This window comes from Dromaius novaehollandiae, chromosome 17 (assembly GCF_036370855.1).
Source record: "Dromaius novaehollandiae isolate bDroNov1 chromosome 17, bDroNov1.hap1, whole genome shotgun sequence".
Lineage (NCBI taxonomy): Eukaryota > Metazoa > Chordata > Aves > Casuariiformes > Dromaiidae > Dromaius > Dromaius novaehollandiae.
Window position 1 is genome coordinate 13,683,950 of NC_088114.1, and position 20,224 is coordinate 13,704,173.

Sequence of the window (20,224 nt, forward strand, 5' to 3'; positions counted from 1 at the left end):
CCTCTCAAGTTGCCAGGGGTTTGCGATGAACTGATAACGAAGCCATGTCCTAACAAAGCCAGTGCTGCCGGTCTGTGATCTAGGCATAGACAGGAGTTTCTCATAGCCATTCCCCACCAAAGGCACCGCGCTGACCCCGGTAGCATGGGGCTGCAGGCAAGTGGCCTGCCATCACCCAGGGCTGCTCGCAAGGGACTGTCCAAGGCCGCACGTGAGCTCGCTGTGCCTGTCCAGACGGACACCAGTGCCCGCTGCGGCTGGGTGGAGGCTGGTGCAGGCCCGCGCGCTTGCTTGGGGTCCCAATACTGTTTAATGATGGCACGAGGCTACAGGCAGAGGGGGACCGGGAAGCTGGTTTTGGGGTAAGAGCACTCTCTTGGCTGCCTTCCTGGGGCAGCTCAGCCCTCCTGTCCCCCCTCCCAGGGCCAACGCTCACAGGCCCACAGAGGGCATGGGAAACCACAGATCAGGTAGATAAGCAGACATCTGCTTCACTGAATCCCTGCTTTGGGCTGACCCCACTCACGGCCCTCGCTCTCTTACCTGCGTGACCGGTGGCGAGCATGGTCGCGTCTCTCCTTCCCCTTCACACAACCGTTGGCGGTGGAGGCCTCCTTGGATGCATTGCCACTTGGCTTTTCAGGACGTCTGTCCTCCGCAGGGCACGACAGGCAGCTGAGCGTCCCGCTGCTGGGGCAATAGGAATGAAAGCCAGTGGTGAAGGGCTGTCCTTACAGCTGGGGACATTTGCTGAAGGCTTTTTGTGTACTCAGTGACCCGCTAAGAGCATGGCCCCCAATTCGCACTGCTTTCCTTTCCACAGCTGCAGAGCTACAGCCCACATGGAAGAGAAGTGGGTGGCTTTAAGCCTTTCAGGGAGAGCTGGATGTTGCTCTTCAGCCTCCTGAGCCCACAGCTCCGTGAAGAGCCCCAGGAAAGGGGGCTGGGTGCACTAACACAGCAGCTGAGGGAGGCGAGACGCGGGAGGGGGGACACCTGAAGGCCTGCGTGCACAGGGAGCTGCTCCAGCTGCACCCAATGCTCGTGGTGCAGAGGCAAGAAAGAGCCCAGGGCATGACTGGGAGCTGCCCTTTGCTGGCTAAACTCAGCTCGGGATGCAGGAGAAGGCAGCACAGCCCTTGCGGCCTGAGCAGCTCCTACCAGGAGCCCCCTGCCTCCCACCGGCACACCAGCTTTGCTGAGACAGTGCCCGCTGTGGTGGGAGGGGGCTGATTTTGAGGACAGATGACCAGGCCAAAGGGTCTGTCTGGGCCACCCAACCCCGTGTCCCCCCCCGCCACTGCTCAGGCTGTTCAGCCTTTTCACTGGATGCTTTACCAAGGGAAGAGCCTGAAGCACACGAAGGGACGTGCTAACACAACCTCTTGTGTCCTCACCAGGTGAGGAAACAAGGCAAAGGCAGCACCAAACACTCCACAACATCCAAATAAACAGCTCCCTGCTCCTCTCCCTCATGAACTTGCAGCATCGCAGCCAGGCCAGGCACTGTCAGACAGACCACGGGGCCTGTCAGCAGCTCAGAGCTTGCAATTTATGTCTGATGCAACCGCAGCTGAACGCAGGTCATGGCTCCCTTCCCATTTCTCCCCTGACAGATACTCAATGTTTGTCTGCCCAACTGCAGCAAGACTTGGAGATGCAGCCTGGTTCTATAGCCCTGCATTTATTTGAACCTCATTGGCAATGTGGCCGAATTGAGAGCATGGTACACATTTTAATGACATGTTTGCACATGTATGCGGAGAAGGGAGGGTGTTCTCCAGGGGAAAAAAATCCCAGAAAAATAAAAAAGGCTGAGGTCAAGGTCCCTCATCAGCGGTGCCAGAAACCAAATGGCCACTTGTTCCAACTGGCTTCTGCACAAAGCATCCCAGAGAGACATTCAGGCCCGGCCAAAATCTCAGCTGGCCTCAACAGCATTGCGGTCTGGTAGAGAGAAGTTTTTGCATTTGAAATACAAAACCTGCTACTGACTTGCCAATATCTCACCATGCTTCCTCCTCCCCAGCCCACCATCATACCGCCAGGACCTAGGTAGTAGCGATGCTTGGAGCAGCCTCGGCAGCGTGGAGGAAGGCTGTCCCCCCTGCTCGTACAAGCAGGGTGACACAGAGAAACCGCTCCTGGTTGTGCTGGATGCCCAAGCTGGAGAGCCTGGGACAACCCAGAAGACCAAAGATGATCCACAGGAGACTTGGCAGCTGCTTGCAAGTGCCGAGCAGAGCACAGCAGAGCCGCGCTCACCTAGGCCTGCGAGAGCAGTGGGGAGATGAGCCGAGTCCCTCGACTCACAGCACCGAGCCGGCGACGAAGGGGAGCAGAGCCGGAGCGGCAACACCCTTGGGCCTCTCGTCTCCGAAAAACATTGCAGCTTGGGCAGGAGAAGACAGGGCTGCCCTGTTTGCCAAACGGAAAAAAGCAAGCCAAAACAAACCAGAGCTCGAACACTTAGGAGGGAAGTAAACAGATTTTCAGGCCCTGGAGATGTTTATTTCAAAGAACATGAAGATTAATGGAAAGCCATAAACCATACCCGACGGGGGTGCCGAGAACACTGTTTTTTTGTGTGTCATCCAGAGTATTACTCAAAGAACTAAAACAAGCATTGGCAGGTCGGAGCCTGGCCTGGCTGGGGGGCTCTACCCACGCCAAGCTGGGCAGCCCTGAGGACAGGGAGCAGCGTCCCCGTTTCTCTTCATTATAATACTGAAGCCAGTGTAATACTGAAGCCCACATGCAGGCTTTGGGGCTGCGAGCGAAGACCCGGGGCCAGGTGGACACCACATGTCTGGTGGGCCGGAGTGGGGCCAAACGGGTGGTTAAAGAATGATGCAATGCTAAAATGGCGTGTGAGCCCCGGTTAACCATGGCCAGAGGCTTACAGGCCCCAGGGAATGCTGTCCCCCATCCGTGCACTGACTTTTGCTGTCTCGGGAAGGTTTCCAGAGGCTCTGGAGGATGCTGCTGGTTCTGCCAGCCCCGGGGACCTGTGCCAGCACAGCACAGCCGCTCAGTGGGCCATGGCATGGGGAGCGGGGTCACTTCCCCCCAGAATCCACCTTTTCAAACAGCTAATCTTTGTGGAAGCCAATTTTCTCACATCTGAGCTTTTAACGGGTGTGCATTAGCCAAATGCAAGTGCTAGGGGTCACGGAGGGGGAAGCTGGTGAGATGCCTCCAGCCCAGGATGTGCAGGAGGAGATGTTAGCTGAGCCCGTGGTCCCTCTGGCTTTAAAGTCTATTACTTCACTTGTAATAAATCTCCCAGTCTCTTCTCAACGTCTGTGTTATTTTTAACCATCCGGGAAGCTACATGGTTAATTGCTTTCTTTGTGCAACTAATTAGCTCGTGGCCTTTCCTGAACCCTTTTTAAGAATAGTCTTCCGAGGCTCAGTCATTAGGATCCATTAAAAATGTCCCCAAATTAATGACCGGTGGAAAGGCCGGGGCGGCTCAGCTCCAGCGGCAGAGGCAGGAGGGTTTCTCCCAGGGCTGGCGGCACGCCGGGGTTTGCAGGAGAGGCCCGGGCTGGCAGGGGGGCTGGTGGTGACGTCCCTCACGCCAGCACTGCGGCTTTCCCCCACCAGCACCCACGGAGACGCCGCGCTGCAAGCATTCCCGCGCACCAAGCACCCCGCGTTAAAATATCTTGGTCTCGAGGCACCCAGGGATGGCTGTCCCGGGGCATGCTAGGAAACATTCCTCCTGGGCTTGGAAGTAATTATTGATGGAAATAATTATTCTCCAATCCCATAAAAGGCTGGCTTAAATTCAACCAAATGTTCTGCTCTGATGAATGCTGAGAGTCTCTAACGCTATAAACTGGCTGGTAATCCCTTTGGATTAAGTTCCGTGGACACTGATTGGATATATATATCTGTATGTATGTATCTGCAGCCCTGACTGACAGCTCAGGCGGGTGGGAGGAAGAGGAGGGAGGAAGGGCACGTGGCTTTGCCCTGCCGGGGTGCAATGCTGCCGCGCTTTGGCCCTGCAGCAAGGACCGCTGCCTCTCTCTGCCCTCCCGTCCCGCGTGTGCCCCTAATCCAGCGCTCCAGGGCAGCAGGGCCGGCGCCTGAATCCGCCACCGGCGCACGAAGCAGCGAGCGAGCCCAAGGTCGCGTCCATCTCCCAAGCAGCCAGCCCTCGGCAGCCGCCGCTCAGCAGCCCAGCCTGCCGCCGGAGGGGAGTTTCTCCATTCCCATTACGTGATTGCTTGCACTCTCCTTTTTTTTTTCCCCCCCTTTTTTCCTCCCATAAATCCAAGCTATCAGTCAGGTCCGCACAAAGGCAGCATCGCTGCTGCTGACGGGGAGACGCCCGGCTCGTGCATCCGGCGGCGCAGGCTGGCAGAGCATCGCGCCCTGCACGAAGCCTCCCTCTGCGGACGGCTCCGCCAGGCCCTTCCCGCGCCCGCCGTGGCACCAGGCTCCGCTGACGACGGGGGCTTTGGGGCTCGCGGCAATTTTTGCCACTTTTCCAGCCGGTGGGAGCAGGCGGGCGGGAAGCGGCAGGTGCCCAGGGCTCTGCCCCAGGGCTCTCGCCTCGCCCAGCAGCCCCAGCCCTTGGCCGCTTCCCGCAGCCGAGCCAGCCCACCTCTGCCGTCTGCTCTCGGATTTGGGCTCTCCCACGTTTTCCTTCCCTGACAGAACATCGCTGCAGCAGAAGGAAACGGTTTCCTTCCACCCGTAACAGAAATGATGCAGATAAGGTCACTGCTGGGAAAGAAACCACATATTGCTAACCTCCGAGCGCTCGGAGCAGGGAGAAACCCTGCCGGCATCTCTGGACAGACCGGAACGAAGACGGGGCCGGTGAAGGGAAGCACCAGGGAAGGTCTGGGGGAGAGGGGCAGAGCCGCGGCACGAACACCCTGGGAGGGGGCTGCTGGGGGACGGCAGGGCTCCTACGGGACAGCGTAGCCGGAGAGGTAACTCTGCCTCTTCCCCTCTAAATGCGGTGAAAACAAACCGAATCCAGCCCCGGGCAGCCTGCTGAGTCAAAACCCCGTGGGTGCCCACCCGCGCGGTGGCAGGGACGTGGGGCTGGGGGTGCCAGCTCTTGGTGCCCGCCCCATGGCCAGGGTGTGAAAGCCTGTGCAAAAACATGCCCCGAAAAAGGTGCGTGGAAGCAGCCAGGGCCCAGCTTGGCTTTTGCACCGGGTGAGGTGCAAGGCCTGGGCTGCCACGAGTTGTGCTGGGCTCAGCAAGGCCCTGACATAGACTCCGGGGGTAACTCAGAGCGAGCTCACAAGCCATCCCCCTTCCTCCCTGCCGGGTCCGCGCGCCAGAGCCCCGCGCTGCACTTTGGTACAGCCAGGGCAGCTCCCTGCCCCAGAGCTTCCATCAGTCATCTGTTTGCACGGCAGTAACTCAACTCCTGGTCTCCGGAGGAGAGAAAAATGGGAAAATCGCTGCCTTGGTGACCTTCCAGCTGCTGGACCTTAGCGCCAGAGACATCTCTCCATCCCCAGGAGCTCCTTCCCTCTTGCTTGCGGGACTGGCCCCATTGGTCCCACCCTTCCTCCTGCTCTGCAAGCGTCAGTATGGAAACACCAGAAACGGGGCTGGCTGGGAAAAGCTGCCGTGGCCGGTCGCCTGCACGGGGCAGCTCCGCGGCAGCCGTCTGCAGCACCTGCAAAGACCCCGAAGCCAGGCCACCTCGGGCCAGCAGCGTTTCCGAGCTCAGGACAGAATTTGGGAGAGACGATCGGGAAACTTCCCTGCTTTGCCCTTGTCGGTCCTCACCGGCTCCGTGTCCCCGCGTCCCTACAGCCCCCGGTGAAGATGCTCCAGCCAATTGGAGCCACCAAAACTGAAAAGGTTAAAGCATCTCTGATGAGCCTATTAGTTGTGGATGTTTCCCTGGCCATTAAAACGATGACGGATGCCTCGTCTGGGGGATCAATCTGGCAATATCCATCTGCCAAAGGACGCGGGCACCCGGGGCGGCCCCGCGGAAGAGCACGAGAAACTCCCGCGCCGGCAGCCGCTGGCCGGGCCGCCGAGGGGAGCCGCGGTCTTCCTGGGGGGAGCGGGCAGATGGAGTCACGTCGGCTAAATCGATGGGAAAAATCAATCCAATTTAAATGGAGAGAAAGATTAAATATTGGCCGCAAAGTGCTCTTAATTACAGCACCCAATCGGAGGGCGGCTCGCCTCGAGACATGCGCCGGCCAGCGCTGCGCGCCTGCCCCGCGGTGCCCCCGGAGCTGGTGGCCCCCCGACTCGCCACCCCCCGACCTGCCTTCGCTGCACTGTCACTGCTCGAGGGCAACGTGAGCCCGTCCCTGGGGACTCGGGTGCGGAGACCCTGTCCAAGGCGCCCATCACCGTGGTGTCATGTCTCCCCGGGGGGTTCCTGCTGGCAGGCCCCCGGAGCGGGACCCATCCTGGCGTCCCCGGGAAAAGGGGGCAACAGCCCCGCGACGGCGACCGCCACCACTCCAGCCTGCTGAAATACTAGGAGCATTTCTAAAACAAGCCACTTTTGCTAGTAAAATCACCCTTTTTATTTCCTCTCTTGCTCTCTGGCTTCTCCTCGGCTGATTGAGAAAGAAAATGGTTGAACCCTTCCCTTGTCCCGGGGGGGGAGGGAGAAGAAGAAGGTTGCAAAGACATTTCCAAGCACCGACTCCAGCAGATGTGTTTACGTAAATCTCTCTGAAATGTGCACTAAAAATACCTCTTCAAAATTAGGAGATGGGGAAAATTGCAAGCGCTTTCCGCAAACACACACACACAAACACCCCACGGCAGGTTCCCTTCCCCACCTCGTTCAAACCGCTATTATTAGTGCGGCAGGAGCCCTGCAGTTTGTTACTGAAAATTATAATAGCAAATCACCGAGATATTTTCCCTGATTACACCGATTCCAAGCCAGTTCAATTTTAATCTTCTCGCAGCTATTTTTTTGTGCATCAGCAGAGGCACCAGCTGCAGCAGAGCGCGTGGCTGTCTCGAGGCGGTTTAAGCACAGAGCAGAAACCCAGTTCCATAATATATATTTTTCATCCCATGTTCACCGGCCACGCCTGCCTCCCCCTCCCGGGAGCTCGGCATCCCGCCGCAAGCCGGGAACGGCTCCCTTCGCCTCCTGGCTGATCCCGAGCACGGCGCTTGCCGGCCGGGAGAGGCGGCGGCAGCGGGCAGCGCCGGATGCTCCGAGGACCGCAGCGCGGCCGGGGACCGCAGCAGTGACCCTCTCCGGCGCGGGTTAATCCGGGATCTTCCGAGAGCCCTAATCTCCCGCGGTCGCTGATCGGGAAGGCACCCGGCATGGCGGCAGAGCCGGCGCTGGCCGGCCGCGGGGTACCACGCTCGCAGCCAACGAGCCCTAAGGCGCTCTGGGTAACAGGGCAGCTCCTTCGTTCCAACAACCAAGGCCAAATCCAGCCCGGAGCAGCCCTGCCTGGAGCAGCTGCTGCTCGACCAGCCTTGCCGAGGCCCCGGCGCGGGGGCACGAGTGGCCGCACGCCCTGGGCAGGGGGCTCCAAGGCTGGCTGGACGTCCTGCTCCCGCCAGGGGCACAGCCGCGGATCTGAAGCCAGCTCCTGCCCTTCGCTTTTCTGCGCGTTCGTCTTTAGTTGGGTGCAAGAAGAGTTTTATTTGCTCACTGGGATTTAAAGGCTGAACTACCATTCGCAAAGCGCCGCACTCCCTGCGGCTGATGGGCAACCTCGGGCCGCAACGCCCTGGCACTGCTCATGTTTGGGTCATCCAGCAGCATTCCTAAACGAAATCAGGATTATGCAAATTCATCCATTAATTCTCAGAATATCTCCAGGAAAACAGAGGAATTGGTGCTGTTAACAACCCTGCACTATGCAAGCGTGTGCATAAGCGCGCACACGCACGCCCTCGCGCTGGCCCTGCTCGGGTGAGCTCGTCGCAGGCTCTGCAAGAGCTCAAGCACGAGGCCAGCGCAGGCTTCGCCGCGCAAAGCAGCTACATCGCCATTCGCGCTGCCCGACGCAGCAGCCGGCAGAGACCCCGCGGCCCCTCCGCAGCCGAATCCGCGGTGCCCACGCTCGTGGGGCTGCCGAGGCCCGGCCAGCGCTCGGCCCCGCGGCCCCGTCCCAGCCCGCGCGCTGCCCCGCTGCGGAGAGCTGCGCTGAAATACCGCACCGCTTAATTAACGCCACATGCCTTCCACGCTGTCGGCTCCGCGGCTTGTTAATTATTTTTATAAAGAAAATAATTAGTCCCAATCAAGGCAGAAGCTCGCCAGAATTACAGCTCATTAACTACTCTCCCGTTTTTCTGTTCTATAAAAAGTCATGCAGCGCTGATGAAAATTACAGGCGCCGGGAATCAGCATTAAATACAAATGCAGACGGTGTCGGCAGCTTGGTACCAGCGACCGCAGCGACTTGGCGTCGCCGGGACGAGGCGCAGGGGCTCCGGCGCCGTGGCCGCAAGCACGAGGGATTTTGACAGCGGCCGTGCTGCCCCCTCTCACCGACCCCGGCCCAGACCCGCTCCGATGCACCGGAGAGAAGAGGGAAAAGGCTTTGCAGGGGCCGGAAAAGCAGGTTCCCAGCAAAAACAGCAGCCTCAGTCAGAAATCGGCCCGACGGCCTCCCCATCCTCCCGTAGCAGGGAATAAGCTATAACAACAACTGTGTTTACCTGCTATTACATACATACGCACCGCTTTCCCCGGCGGCTGGTTACACGGCAGCCCCTGCCGACCCGCCGATGCGCTCAGCAGCCGGTCTTCAGCCGGGAAACCTCCCTCAGCGCAAACATATTTCTCTTGCTGGGCAACAGCTAATTCTTCACGCAGGCGGCAGCGCAGCTGAGATCCCAGCCCGCCGGCCAGGGCTCCCTTTTCATATAGGTTTTTCTCACTTTGTGTTTTTTCTTTTCCTAAACCCTTCGTGCTCCACATCCCTCGCGAAAGCACAAGCCTCCGGCTGCCTCATCGCCGCCAGCGGCTCCGCTCGCCCCTTGGGCCCGGGAAGGCTGCGCGCCCGCACGCCGGGGGAGCCCCAAAGCAGAGGGCAGCACGACCCGCTGCCGAGCCCGGCGGGGATTTAGTGGCCTCGTCGGGGCTCTGCGGTGATTAAGAGGTTCAGCAGCCACAGGAAGAAAAGGGGAAAGGAAAAAATAAAGGAGAGGGAAAAGGGAAGTGCAGTCATGCTTGAAACAATTTCATTTCAGTGACGCCGGCCTCGCACTTGAGAAGTTCATACTGCAAAAAATACATATGCAGAAAGGTCCAGCTGCAAGGTGCAGACACGGGCACGGGCTCCAGCGGGATGAATCCCAGGGGGAGACGGCTCGGGAAGGGCCAGGCCGGGCAGCGCCCCGCTCCCGCCCGCCCCCAGCCCCTCACCAGCACGCGGGGCCACCTCTGCAAGCAGCGTTATCCAGGGGTGAAATCAAATATCTAGATAAAACATTGAGCCTGTTCCCTTCTGCACGTGCCACTAATTTCCTATCCAGCCAGCAGACTTTTTTTTTTAAATTTTTTTCTCTTTTCCTCCCATTTTTGCTTCCTTTCACCTCCTCTAATTCCCCATCTCATCCGTGAAGCGGAGCTCGAATGCGGTGCATCCCCGGCAGCCCCCAGCCCGGCGCCTCTGCAGGTCCCCGGACCTGGGGGGCCTCCCTGGGCCCAAATTTCGCCCTCCTCCTTGCAGGCGAGCGCGGATGCAGACTCGGCGCCCGGCCCCGAGAGCTCCCGGCCTCCGCTCAGGCCCCGCGGCTGCTTCGGCGCCTCTCACCGACACGCAGCCCCGCCGCCGTCCCGGGGGGAGCAGGAGGTCCCTGCGCTCCCCCCCTCCCCGGGGGTCCCCGCGCCCCCCCGCCGCCGCCGCCGCCGGCCTCCCGAGCTGCCTAATTAGCGCTCGCCGCCGGCCAGCTGGAGCCGCCGGGCAGGCGGCACAAAAGCGGCCTATTAGCGGCACCGCCGAGCCCGGGGAAGGGGGGGCGCCGGGCTGGTTTCTCCTTCTTTTTTCCCTTTTTTTAATCATTTTCCCTGCCCTGGCCCCCGCGCCCCCCCCCCCCCCCCCCGCGGGCTCATTAGCCACGCTGCGCGGGGCCGCAGCAGATGGCAGACGGCGGCCCGGCCCCCGGGTGCGGGGGGGGCCCGGGGGGGGGAGCCCGGGGGGAGCCCCCCACGCTCGGGCCCTGCTGCCCGGCGGCTGGGGGTGAAGCCCCGGCGCAGCGCGGCGGGACGCGCTCCGGGCCGCGGCTGCTGCCGGGCGGGGGAAGCGGGGGCGCGGACGGGCACCTCCGCCCTCCCCTCGGCCTCGCCGCCCCCCCCCCCGTTGCCACGCTGCTCGCTGGCATCGCCGTAACCCGCTCTCCAATCCGCCAGGAAGAGTCGCGGGGGGGGGGGGGGAGGCCGAGCCGATGAGCAGCGCAGTGAAACCGTCGGGAAAAGGGGAAAATCCCCCAGAGCGCAGAGCGGAGCTGGGAGGGGGCGCGGAGCAGATGCCCGCGGCGCAGATGGCCGGGCCGCGGGGGATATCGCGTTGCCCCGGCGCCGCTTTCCGGCGACATATGCCGCGAGGAGACAAAAGCCGCGGGGCGGGGGGGGGGGGGCGGGGGCCCGGGGCCCGGTCCCGCTCGGGCCTCCGCGGGAGCGAAACGCGGCAGAGCGGAGGCGACGGGGCCGGTCCCCCACCCGCCGAGCCCTCCGCGCGCATGGAGCCCCCTCCCGCTGTTGCTGCGTGAAACGGGAGCCCGTTTGCATCCGCAAACTTTTAACGGAGCCTGGAAACGCTCCGTGCCGCGCTCAGCCCCGGCACCGACCCGCGGAGAGCCGGTGGCCCGGGAAGGGTCGTGGATGATCCCCGTCGGTACCGGTCACTTCATCGCCCCGCAGGAGCCGGGCACCGCCGCTGCGGCCCGGACCCCCTGCACCGCTCCGGCATCCGGATTTGCTGGTTGATTCCACTTCGGCTGCCGGGCAGACGCGGGCAGCAGGCAGCGTGTGCGCGGACACGGCGCGCTCCCGACCCACTCGAGTCCCGGCCCGCGAGGCGCCCGAGCCGGCGCAGGGAGCAGGCCAAGGCCGGCGGCTCCTCGCGCGCACCGCCACCGAAGCCGGGCCAAGGGCCGCCCGCGGAGACCGGACTTGCTCGCCCCGCTCGGGAGTCTGAGCGGTGCCTGGCGCAGCTGCCCGCTCGGACTGACGACAGCCAGCGAGGCGGGAGGCGGCCCGCTCGTCCCGAAGGAACCCGCCGAGCTCGCCCCGCCGTGCTGCCCCCCCCGCCGCTCTCCTCTCCCGACCCGACCTGCTCGGGACACTTTCGTGGTCCCCACGCCGCAGGGAGAGCGGCCAACAGCATCAGCGCAGACCCTGCAAGCGCCTCGTTTCCTCAGAAAACCGGTGCAAAGCGGGTGGTTTTAAGCCAATATTAAGACAACCGACAACCAAACGGCTCCAAATCGGGGGGAGCTGCTGGGAAGCAGCCGTAGGGTCCCCGCGGGTCGGACGGCACCACCGTGCCCTCGGTGGGTGCCAGCAGCCCCCGCTCCGCCGCCGGCAAGCCCGGTGCCGTTGGGCAGCAGGTCCCTGGGCCCGGCAGGGACAGGGCGGACGGGCACCAGCCCTGCGCCCCGGGCAGCGCCGAGCTGGGACTCGGGGGGACACGCGCTCCTCGGGGTGCGGGGTGGGGACGGGCGCCTGGGCTCCGGGGGGGCTGGCCACGCTTTCTGGGGTCCCCTGGGGGGCCCAGCACGAGGTGTCCAGGACCCCATCCTGCCCCCCCCCCCCCCCCGAGGCAGCCAGCTCCCGGCTCAGAGCACCCACCGAAGCCGAGTTTCCCGGACCTGGTCCCTCCCGGAGCGGCTCTCCTCCGGCTGAGGCCGCCCCTCACGGGGGGGATCCAAGAGCCCTCCAGCCCCCTAACTGGGGGGGGGGGGGGGGGGGAGGAGACCTTGCAGCCCCCCCGGAGCCGGGGGAGGTTTCCGCGCCGTTCCCCCCGGGACAAGGCTCGGGGGCCGCGCAGCCCGCCGGGGTCCCCTCACCTGGGCAGCGGCTTGCGGGCCGTGATGCTGGCCACGATGATGCTCTCGGGGCGCGGCGTGGCCACGGCCTTGAAGGTGCCGCGCCAGAACTTCTCGAAGAGCTGCTTCTCGCCCTGCTGCACGCTCGCCATGGCCGGCCCGGCCCCGCTCCGGCCCCGCTCCGGCCCCGCTCCGACCCGCCCGGCCCCGCCGCTCTCCGCGGTGCTGATCGCTACATCCCGCCCGGCCCCGCCGCCGCCGCCCGCGCTGGGGTGGCTCCGCCCGGCTCGCGGGGAGCGTGTGCGGCCGAGTCGCCCCCGCCGCCGTTTTGTGCCGGCGAGGCGGGGAGAGGGGCCGGCGCCGCCGCCGCGCCCGCCCCGGCACCGCCCCGCGCCCGCCTCGCCCGGGGGGGCCGCGCCGAGGGGAGGGGGGGGCGGCAACGCTGCCCCCTCCGGGGAAGGGGGGGCCGGAGCCGCCGCTGCCCCCCCCCCCCGGTCGCTAGGGCAGATCGCTCGGGGCAGGGGGCAGAACAGCTCCGGGGGGGGGGGGTGTTTCTGCCCCCCTTCCCGGGTTTTCCTGCCTCCACTCGACTTCGGCAGCCCCTTCGCACCCCCCCCATCCCCATCTTGGCTGCTTTGCTGCCCCCAGGGCCCCCCCTCGCTCTTTCCCCATCACTGCCTTCCTTAGCCCGGGAACAGCTTCCAGGTCACTGCCCGTCAATCCGGACCACGGCCCCCCCCAACACCTCACCCTTTGCAAGGGGCAGCGGCAGGCGCTAACATGTGGGGCGCAGCATCGGCCTGAGCCCCCACGAGCCCCCAAGGCCGCACGCTGGTCCCAGCTCCCGGGGAGCAGCAGCAGCGAGGCCTCCGTCGCGGCCAAGTGAGATCTGCCGGCTGCCGCCAAGCACCGGCGACACATCCCCGCTCAGTCCCTCTGCCGCCGGCTGCCGGGTTCACGCACGCCACAAAGATGCCCCAAGTGCCGCTTCCCCCGCTCCGCCGCGGCTGCCCGTCCCTCCCAGGCGCTGCCGAGCCCTCTCCCTGCCCCAGCAAGGGGACGCCGTCATTGCCGGTAGCTGGCAGCTGCTTGGGCCGCCGTGTGCCTGGACACGCTCCTCGCCAGGACACGGCTCGGGGACAAGCACAGGCGAGAGCCACACGTGGGTCTGCGCAGAGCCGGCTGGGCTGCGGGGCCGCTCCGCAGCTGTGCGCTGGCAGAGGCAAGGAAACACATCGGAAATATGTTTTTTTCCTGGCCAGAGCTCGAGACCTGACCACCGATGCAGACAGGCAGGATGTTTCCCACGGGGGAAACCTTCGGCTTTGCCTGCTCCCAGCAGTTCCCTGGACACGGCTCAAAAGCAGGGAGCGCTCGGAGCAACCGGCTCATCTGGCTGAGAGAAAAACTAGCCCAGGGACGGGGAGGGCTCTGCAGCTGGGCTGTGCTGGCACCTGCACTAGGAGGGGACTTTGGAGGGAAGCTCCTTTGCCCTCTGCCCCGTCTCTTCCCATTTAACAGCTGTGGTCCCTCGCCCCGCTGGCAGCGGGGTCCCAGCCAGCTCAGAAGTGAGATGTCACCTCCGAGGGAAGGACCAGACCTGCCTGATGGCCCGGGCTGGGCTTTCCGGAGGGGAGGGAAGGGCTGGGGTGGTGCAAGTGCAGCAGGACTATTTTCCTCAGCCTTCTGCCTCTGTACCGAGCACAATAAAAATGTCTTTAAGAGAAAATGGCTCTTGTAGCAGAGGCTTTGAAGCACAAGTAAAAGCTGGTGACCTTGGCTGAATGAGACTCTCTCTATTGTGCCTCGGAAAGCCGCACAATACATTTATGTAAGCAGCTCCGGCAGAATGGAGGCAGGAACAATAGGCAGCAGGAGTCGAGAAAGAAGAAAAACCACAGAGAAACTCAATTGCTTCCTCGCAATAAATACAGAATTAGTAGAAGGGAGCACAGTGGCCAAGGGCAGCGTTTCGCCTCTTCCTTGCCCGTGCCACCAGGCAGCCTGTGCCACCAGGGAGGCCGGGTTGGCCGGCAGCAGCTCTCCGCAGCGAGAGCTCCTGCTTGGAGCCCTCCGGCCCCCGGCGCTGCACGAGGAGCCCGGCAGCTTCAGCTCGACCCCCATTGGCAGAGACGGGGACGCGGGAGCGTTTTGGGGGCAGACAGAGGAAGAAGGGACACAGAGGGGCTCGAGGAAGGAGAAGGGGTGGCTGAGCCATTTGCCCAAGTGCAGATGCCGGCTCGCAGTCCTTCTCCCCTCCTGATCCTGGTGGCCACTAGCCACATCTGGGCTGAGAGCCACCTCGATGAACAGCCAGGCCAGGGTGGGTGCCGTGGGGTGCTGGGTCCCTGCGCCGGCCTCCCGAGGAGCGAGCCTGTGCCGAGCCCTCGCGCAGGGTTCATTGCGCTTCCCAGGGACGAGGCCGGCACGCGAGGCATCTCCCGGTGAGGGCTGGCACCCACGGCCCCAAGGGCAGCTGGAAAAATGGGTATTTGGTGCTTTGAAAGATAAAGCAAAGCTTTCACCCGTGCGCCCCGGCAAGAGGGGACTCACCCGGCGCAGGCGCTCGCCCCGGCTCGCAGCCGTCCCTCCCCAGAGCCGCCTGCCGCTCCCTCCCGGCCCGCAGCCGAGCGGCTCCGAGGTTTCTACGGAGACAGCCGCCACGCAGCGCTTTTAGTGCCATTTTCGTTCCCTGCGGTTCAAACAGCAGCTTTTACGTTTGAACAAGCCTCTGCTTGGAGCGGAGAGGGGACGGCAAGGACAGGCACCGCAGGCGGCTGCGCCACCGCCCGCCCGAGCCCCCAGCCTTGGGGGCAGCTTTGGGGGGGCACAAGGGTCTCCATCCCCCCCGTGACGGCAGGGACATGGGCACACCGGGTGGCAGAGCTGGACAGCCACATCCTCACCGGCTGCCAGCACCGTCCCAGCCCGCCATCCGGGCCCGGAGCCGGGATGCTGCAACGCGGAGGGAGAGGCCGGGGAGGCTGTTTGCAGGCAAAACTAACAAGTGTGAAAATGCCATTTTTTCCCCTCAACCGCTTTTAATGCAAAGTCAGCCAGAAGCTAGGCCCATGCCAGCTGGTTAAGGCTAAGAACAAGACGCAGACTAAAATCACAGGCAGAACCAGACGTTGCTGTAGCTGCGGCGTGGCGCCCGCGGGTGCCTCCAGCTCACCTGGTGCCGGAGCCGGGAACCCCGAACGGCTCGAAGCGCCGCCGAGCCGACTGCCAAATACACAGGAAAATAAAAGCCTGCGCTATTGGACTAGCAGCACGGGTGGCACGGGGGCAGAGGGGAGGCCGCGATCGCGCGGCAGGAATCCCCTTCCCTGGCGTACCTCGCCGAGACGTGAGTGAGCCAGTTAAGCAATTGGCTCCGTTAGCCGCGGCTCCGAGGAATATGCGTTCCTGCTACAGCCTAACTGTGCTGTAATAAATTGCCTCATAAGTAAACAGCCTGAAAAAGCATTGCAAAAACACCCAGGGAAAGCACTGTATTGCAAACAGAAATGAGAGCTTACATTCCTGGAGGATCTTCTAGCACAAGGTGATCCCAAGGGCTTGCCAAAACCGTGGGACAAGGGAGGCTGCAAGGGCACAAGCCAGGCAGGTGTTTCCTATCCCTGCAATGCTCCTCCATTTATTCACCCCAGCAAATTGCAATAGCTGCTGCACCTGGTTATTCACAGCCCCAGCAGCAGCCAAGGTCTCTGCGCTCACTCCGCAGCCCCTTCCCCCGACCCCCCGGAGCGCTCCCGGCACTGCCAGCCTCGGCCCCCCCAGCACCCTGCCATGCGTTTAAACTTCCAGCCCAATATTCCCCCTGTGAAATGTTCCCCCCCACCTCAGGGCACAAAACCCAAGGGGAACCACAAGGGAGACCTGCCCTGCCCAGAGAGGCACAGGGCTGAGCAGGAACGGCCGCTGCAAACTGGGCACCGTAACCGCAACGCAACTCGCAAGTCAACTCAGCCCAACCCAACCCAACCCGACCCAACCCAACTCACCCAACCCTGCATTGCATTGCATTGCACTGCATTGCTTTCCCTCACCTGCTCTTCCCTGCCCCAGATTGAAAGGGATGCCCTCCCCTTCCCCGCCCAGCCCGCAAGGGTTTCCCCCCGTCCCCGCCGTGGAAAAAAAGAAAACAGCCTTACTCCTCGATTTTGGGGATGACCAACAGGAGAGCGCGGTATCTCACTGCTGTGGATGAGGGAGGCTCCAGAGCCTGGGAAGGCAAAGCCCGGCAGGGCAGGTCTGCGTACACTGTGCAGGAACCCAAGGGAGGGGAAGGAAAAGATCTGTTTAACGAGGATTACATTTTAATTCTCCCCCTTTCCAGAGGGAAGAAAAAGCAGGGTTTGTCCTGGAGCTAGGCAAATATTTTTTCTATCCGTGTTGAATTTTTCTGTAATTATTTAGCCTGTGTGTTATATTCTGCTCAGCAGAAACTCAGTGCAATTTGGGCCAGGGTCTTGGCCACCGATGCCACCGGCGTTCCCGCGCTGCCGGGGCATCACGGAGGCTGGGCCGCGGTCTGCCTCGGCGCGAGCTGCCCCGGCGTTGGCAGCCCCTCCGCCCGCCGGCCCGCTGCTGTTATCCGCCTTCCCCCGCCGACCGGCTTCACCGCGAAGGCAGGAAAATCAATAATTATCTTTGCGAGTGTTCATTACACCTCGAGAGCCGACAAACAAAGTGTGCGAGTGCCCTCGATTCACTACGCTCCCAAAGCACCCGCCAATTATTCGCTCCGCTGAGCAGGCCCCGGCTGGCGGCGCGGGTACCTGCACCGTACCGCTGCTTCGCGCGGCGAGGAGGAGGAGGAGGAAGGTCGCTGCAGCCGGGACGTCCACACCCAGACCGGGAACCAGCAGGGACATCGGTAAGGCCCCTGCGGAGGTCACAGGCCGGCAGCAGCAGGACCCACAGGCGCCGGCCGAGGACGCAGCATTGCCCGAGGTGCATCCAGGGCCACCGCTCGCTATTACGCTCTCTGGAGGCTGCTTTGGAGGAAGGAAAACACAGAGGAAAAACCCCTTTTCCGTGCAAGGACAGGCGGCAGCGGCAGTGCCTGCCTGCGTGGCCGGCAGTGCAGCCAGGCCGGTGATGCTCACGGGCGGCGAAGGCACTGGCGAAGCTTCGCCGCGGGGTTGTCCAAGCTCCCGTTAAACATGATCTGTGGGGAGGACGAAAAGCAGGAAAATAAGTGTGGGAAAAATAAGCTGCTCCTCAGCTCTCACCGGGGCTATTTTGGCCTGATTCTTCCTTTTTTTTTTTTTTTTTTTTTGGTGCATTTTGTTTGTAATCTTTCTCAGGTGCGGGCAGCCCAGGAGCCCCGGGAAGCCTCGTTACGTTTACGCAAGCAAACTGCCTTTAACGTGATTTCCCTGAGACCCCAGCGAGCGCGTGGTGCTGACCCCGAAGCCGGTGCCCGGGGTCCGGCATGGCGAGAGCCTCTCACCCCAAGCGGGGGCCGGCTTTGGGGGGCCGCGGCGCCCCATTCCCTGGCCACCCCACTGCCACCGCTCGCTGGCTCCAGGCGCCCTGTTCGGAAGCCATCCCTTCTGCTCCTCCGCCTTCATTATCCCCGGGCGAAACCTTGGCAAAACTCCTGAACGCAACCCCAAGCCGCCTTGCCTAGGGGCGAGAAGCGGAGGGTCCCGCGCAGCACCCCATGGCCGGCTCGCGGCTCGGTGGCCCCTGGCCCTGCAGGGCTGCGGCTGCTGGGATGGCAGCTCCGCGCTCCCGGGGATCGCCGGGATCAAGCGCAGGTTCCCGGACCCTTCCCTGCTGCAGTCGCCCAATGCTTTTGGGCGGCAAAAGCTCAGCTCCGGCAGGTGGAGGGCAGCCCTGGGATGCAGAGCTATTCCTGGCAGCCCTGGGATGCAGAGCTATTCCCGGTGGTCCCCAGGATGCAGAGCTATCCCTGGTGGTCCCAGGATGTGGCTCTTTTTGGGCTTTCTGCTCCGTTGGCTCCGTGCAAAGTGGGCAGCTCTTCCAGCGGCGCCAAAGCTGGGCCTGGAGGGAGGGAGCTGAAAATACAATTCACCGCAGCAGCCGCAGCAGCAGCGGCAGCCGGGGCAGCCAGCCTGCTCCCGGGGCCGCACGGCCAGGCTCTTGCGGCAGCAGCGCTCACCCACGGCCATGCGCGGGCGGCCGGGGCGGCGGGGGGCACGGCCCCCCCCCCAGCACGGGGGGGGACCACAGAAGAGCCTGTGCACACTCCTACCGCTCCCAAAACAGACGGAGAGATTGGGGGGGGGGGGGGGGGCGAGCTCCTGAAAGCTCCCTGCATGGCTGCTGCTCCGCAGAGGAGCGACCGGGAACCCGCGGGAGGACGCGGCGTGGCACGGAGCGGTCCCGGGCAGCGTTTCACGTCCCTGGCAGCGTGGGCGCTGCCGGCACCATCCCAACGTTATTCCCACGGTGGCCTTGACATGACAGCCCGGGGAACAAGCTCTGCAGCGCCCGGGGCATCGCAGCCTCCCCTCGCCACCCCGCGCCAGCCTCCTTCTCCCTGCTTTTTTTTTTTTTTTTTTTAATACCCACACATATATTTTTAAAGTGCGATTCGCAGGGGCAGCAAGGAACCGATGCCGGCTCCCCACGGCTCGCACGGCCGGGGCTCCCGTCCCGCACAGCCCGAGCGGTGCTGCGGCCTCCGGGCTGAGCTCGCTGGCAGCGCGGCAGGATTCACCCCCTTTTGCAAGAGAGAGGAAAAAAGGCTTTACCTGGAGCGTGAACATTTGTGGAGAAACAACAGCACCCCGGGATTAAAAGGTGCCCGAGCAGCCGAGGCCTCTGCAGGACCAGCTGTGCGTCGCGGCGGCTTTCACGCCAGCGCCTGTTGCTGCAAAACCTGCAGTTTTCCCTGAGCTGCCCCCGAGCAGCTCCCGTCTCGCCCAGCTGCGCGGGGCGAAGGCGCGGGCCCGGCGTGCCGGAGCGTCTCCCTGGCCCGTCCCCGGGAGAGGGGAGGCATCCGGGCACGCAGGAGCCGCTCGGCCCCGTCCCGCAGCGGGAAAAGTCCGGACCACGACGCTGAAGACAAGCTGCTCCCTGCGTTTTGGGTGGCTCTTTGGGGGTCTGAGGTGGCCGCTGTCGCGGGGAGCCGGCTGCGGGAGGGCAGGGGAGGGCAGGGGAGGCACCGCCGCGGCCCCCGGCTGCAGGGAGCTCAGCTCGACGCGTGCCGACGGAGATGGAGACCCCCCGTCCCGCAAGAGGCTGCCGGCAGTCAATACGGGTTGAAACGTGACCTCCCTCCCCGCTCCCGGCCGCTCCGCGCTGCTCCGCTTCCAGCCCCTCCGTGGGACGCGGCAAAGGCGCGGCGAGGAGCCGAGCGGAGCCCAGGGCCGGGCTGCTGCATGCTGGCGGGTGGCGGGGCGCCGCTTGGCAGGGAGCAGCCGCGCGGGGACACTGCTGTGGCCGAGCGGGGGGCGGCATGGGGACCGTGGGGGCCACCGCGGGAACCCCCGAGGGACCCCGAGAGCCGTCGTGGGAACCCCTGAGGGACCCCGAGAGCCACCGCGGGAACCCCCGAGGGACCCCGAGAGCCGTCGTGGGAACTTCTGATGGACCCCAAGAGCCACCGCGGGGACCTCTGATGGACCTTGAGAGCCGCTGCAGGAACCCCTTGAGGAACCCCAAGATCCACCACGGGAACCTCTGATGGACCCCGAGAGCCACTGCAGGAACCTCTGATGGACCCCGAGAGCCTTGGTGTGAACCCATCAAGGGCCCCCAAGAGCCACTGCGGGAACCTCTGATGGACCTTGAGAGCCGCTGCAGGAACCCCTTGAGGAACCCCAAGATCCACCACGGGAACCTCTGAGGGACCCTGAGAGCTGCCGTGGGACCCCCTTGGGGGACCCCGAGAACTGCTGCGGGAACCTCTGAGGGACCCCAAGAGCCACCGCAGGAACCCCCGAGAGCGGGGCCGCACACGGCACGCGCTTGCACACGCTCGCTCCGCCGCACAGCCCCGCTTGGTGCAGGACCCCGTTTCGTCCCGCTCTCATCTGGGGCCCCCCCAGCACTCAGAGCACCTCGCAAAAACAACCAGCAGCGCCAAAACTGTGAAAGCGAAGGTTAGCGGCGGGGGGGGGCAGCGCCGCGAGCAGGAGCGCGGCACGGAGGGCCGCTCGCTCTCCGATTTTTTTCCTTAATAGAATAAAAAGGAGATTATTGATGCAATTAATTGTTCAAACTGTCGAGAAGATGAAAGTGTGAGGAGTAAACAGAT

The 20,224-nt window shown here is 63.5% G+C and overlaps 1 protein-coding gene and 1 long non-coding RNA gene across 5 annotated transcripts in view; both read right to left on the reverse strand.

Moving 5' to 3' along the window:
* SRRM4 (serine/arginine repetitive matrix 4) overlaps positions 1–12,145 on the reverse strand; it is a 42,567-nt gene extending 30,422 nt beyond the window's left edge. For all 4 annotated transcript variants that reach the window (XM_064522288.1, XM_026119034.2, XM_064522289.1 and 1 more), the window contains exons 1-2: positions 12,007–12,145; positions 544–690 (exon numbers count right to left, since the gene is read on the reverse strand). In XM_064522288.1, the coding sequence (XP_064378358.1) occupies positions 544–690; positions 12,007–12,137 (278 nt within the window). In that variant the 5' untranslated portion in view covers positions 12,138–12,145. The remainder of the gene's footprint in view (positions 1–543; positions 691–12,006) is intronic.
* A 3,995-nt stretch (positions 12,146–16,140) lies between these two features.
* Positions 16,141–18,770, reverse strand: LOC135330174 (uncharacterized). The gene is made up of 3 exons (XR_010391985.1): positions 18,717–18,770; positions 16,770–17,161; positions 16,141–16,251 (listed from the first exon to the last, which is right to left on the reverse strand). It is a non-coding gene; the product is annotated as an uncharacterized LOC135330174 (long non-coding RNA).
* Positions 18,771–20,224: the final 1,454 nt, after the last annotated feature.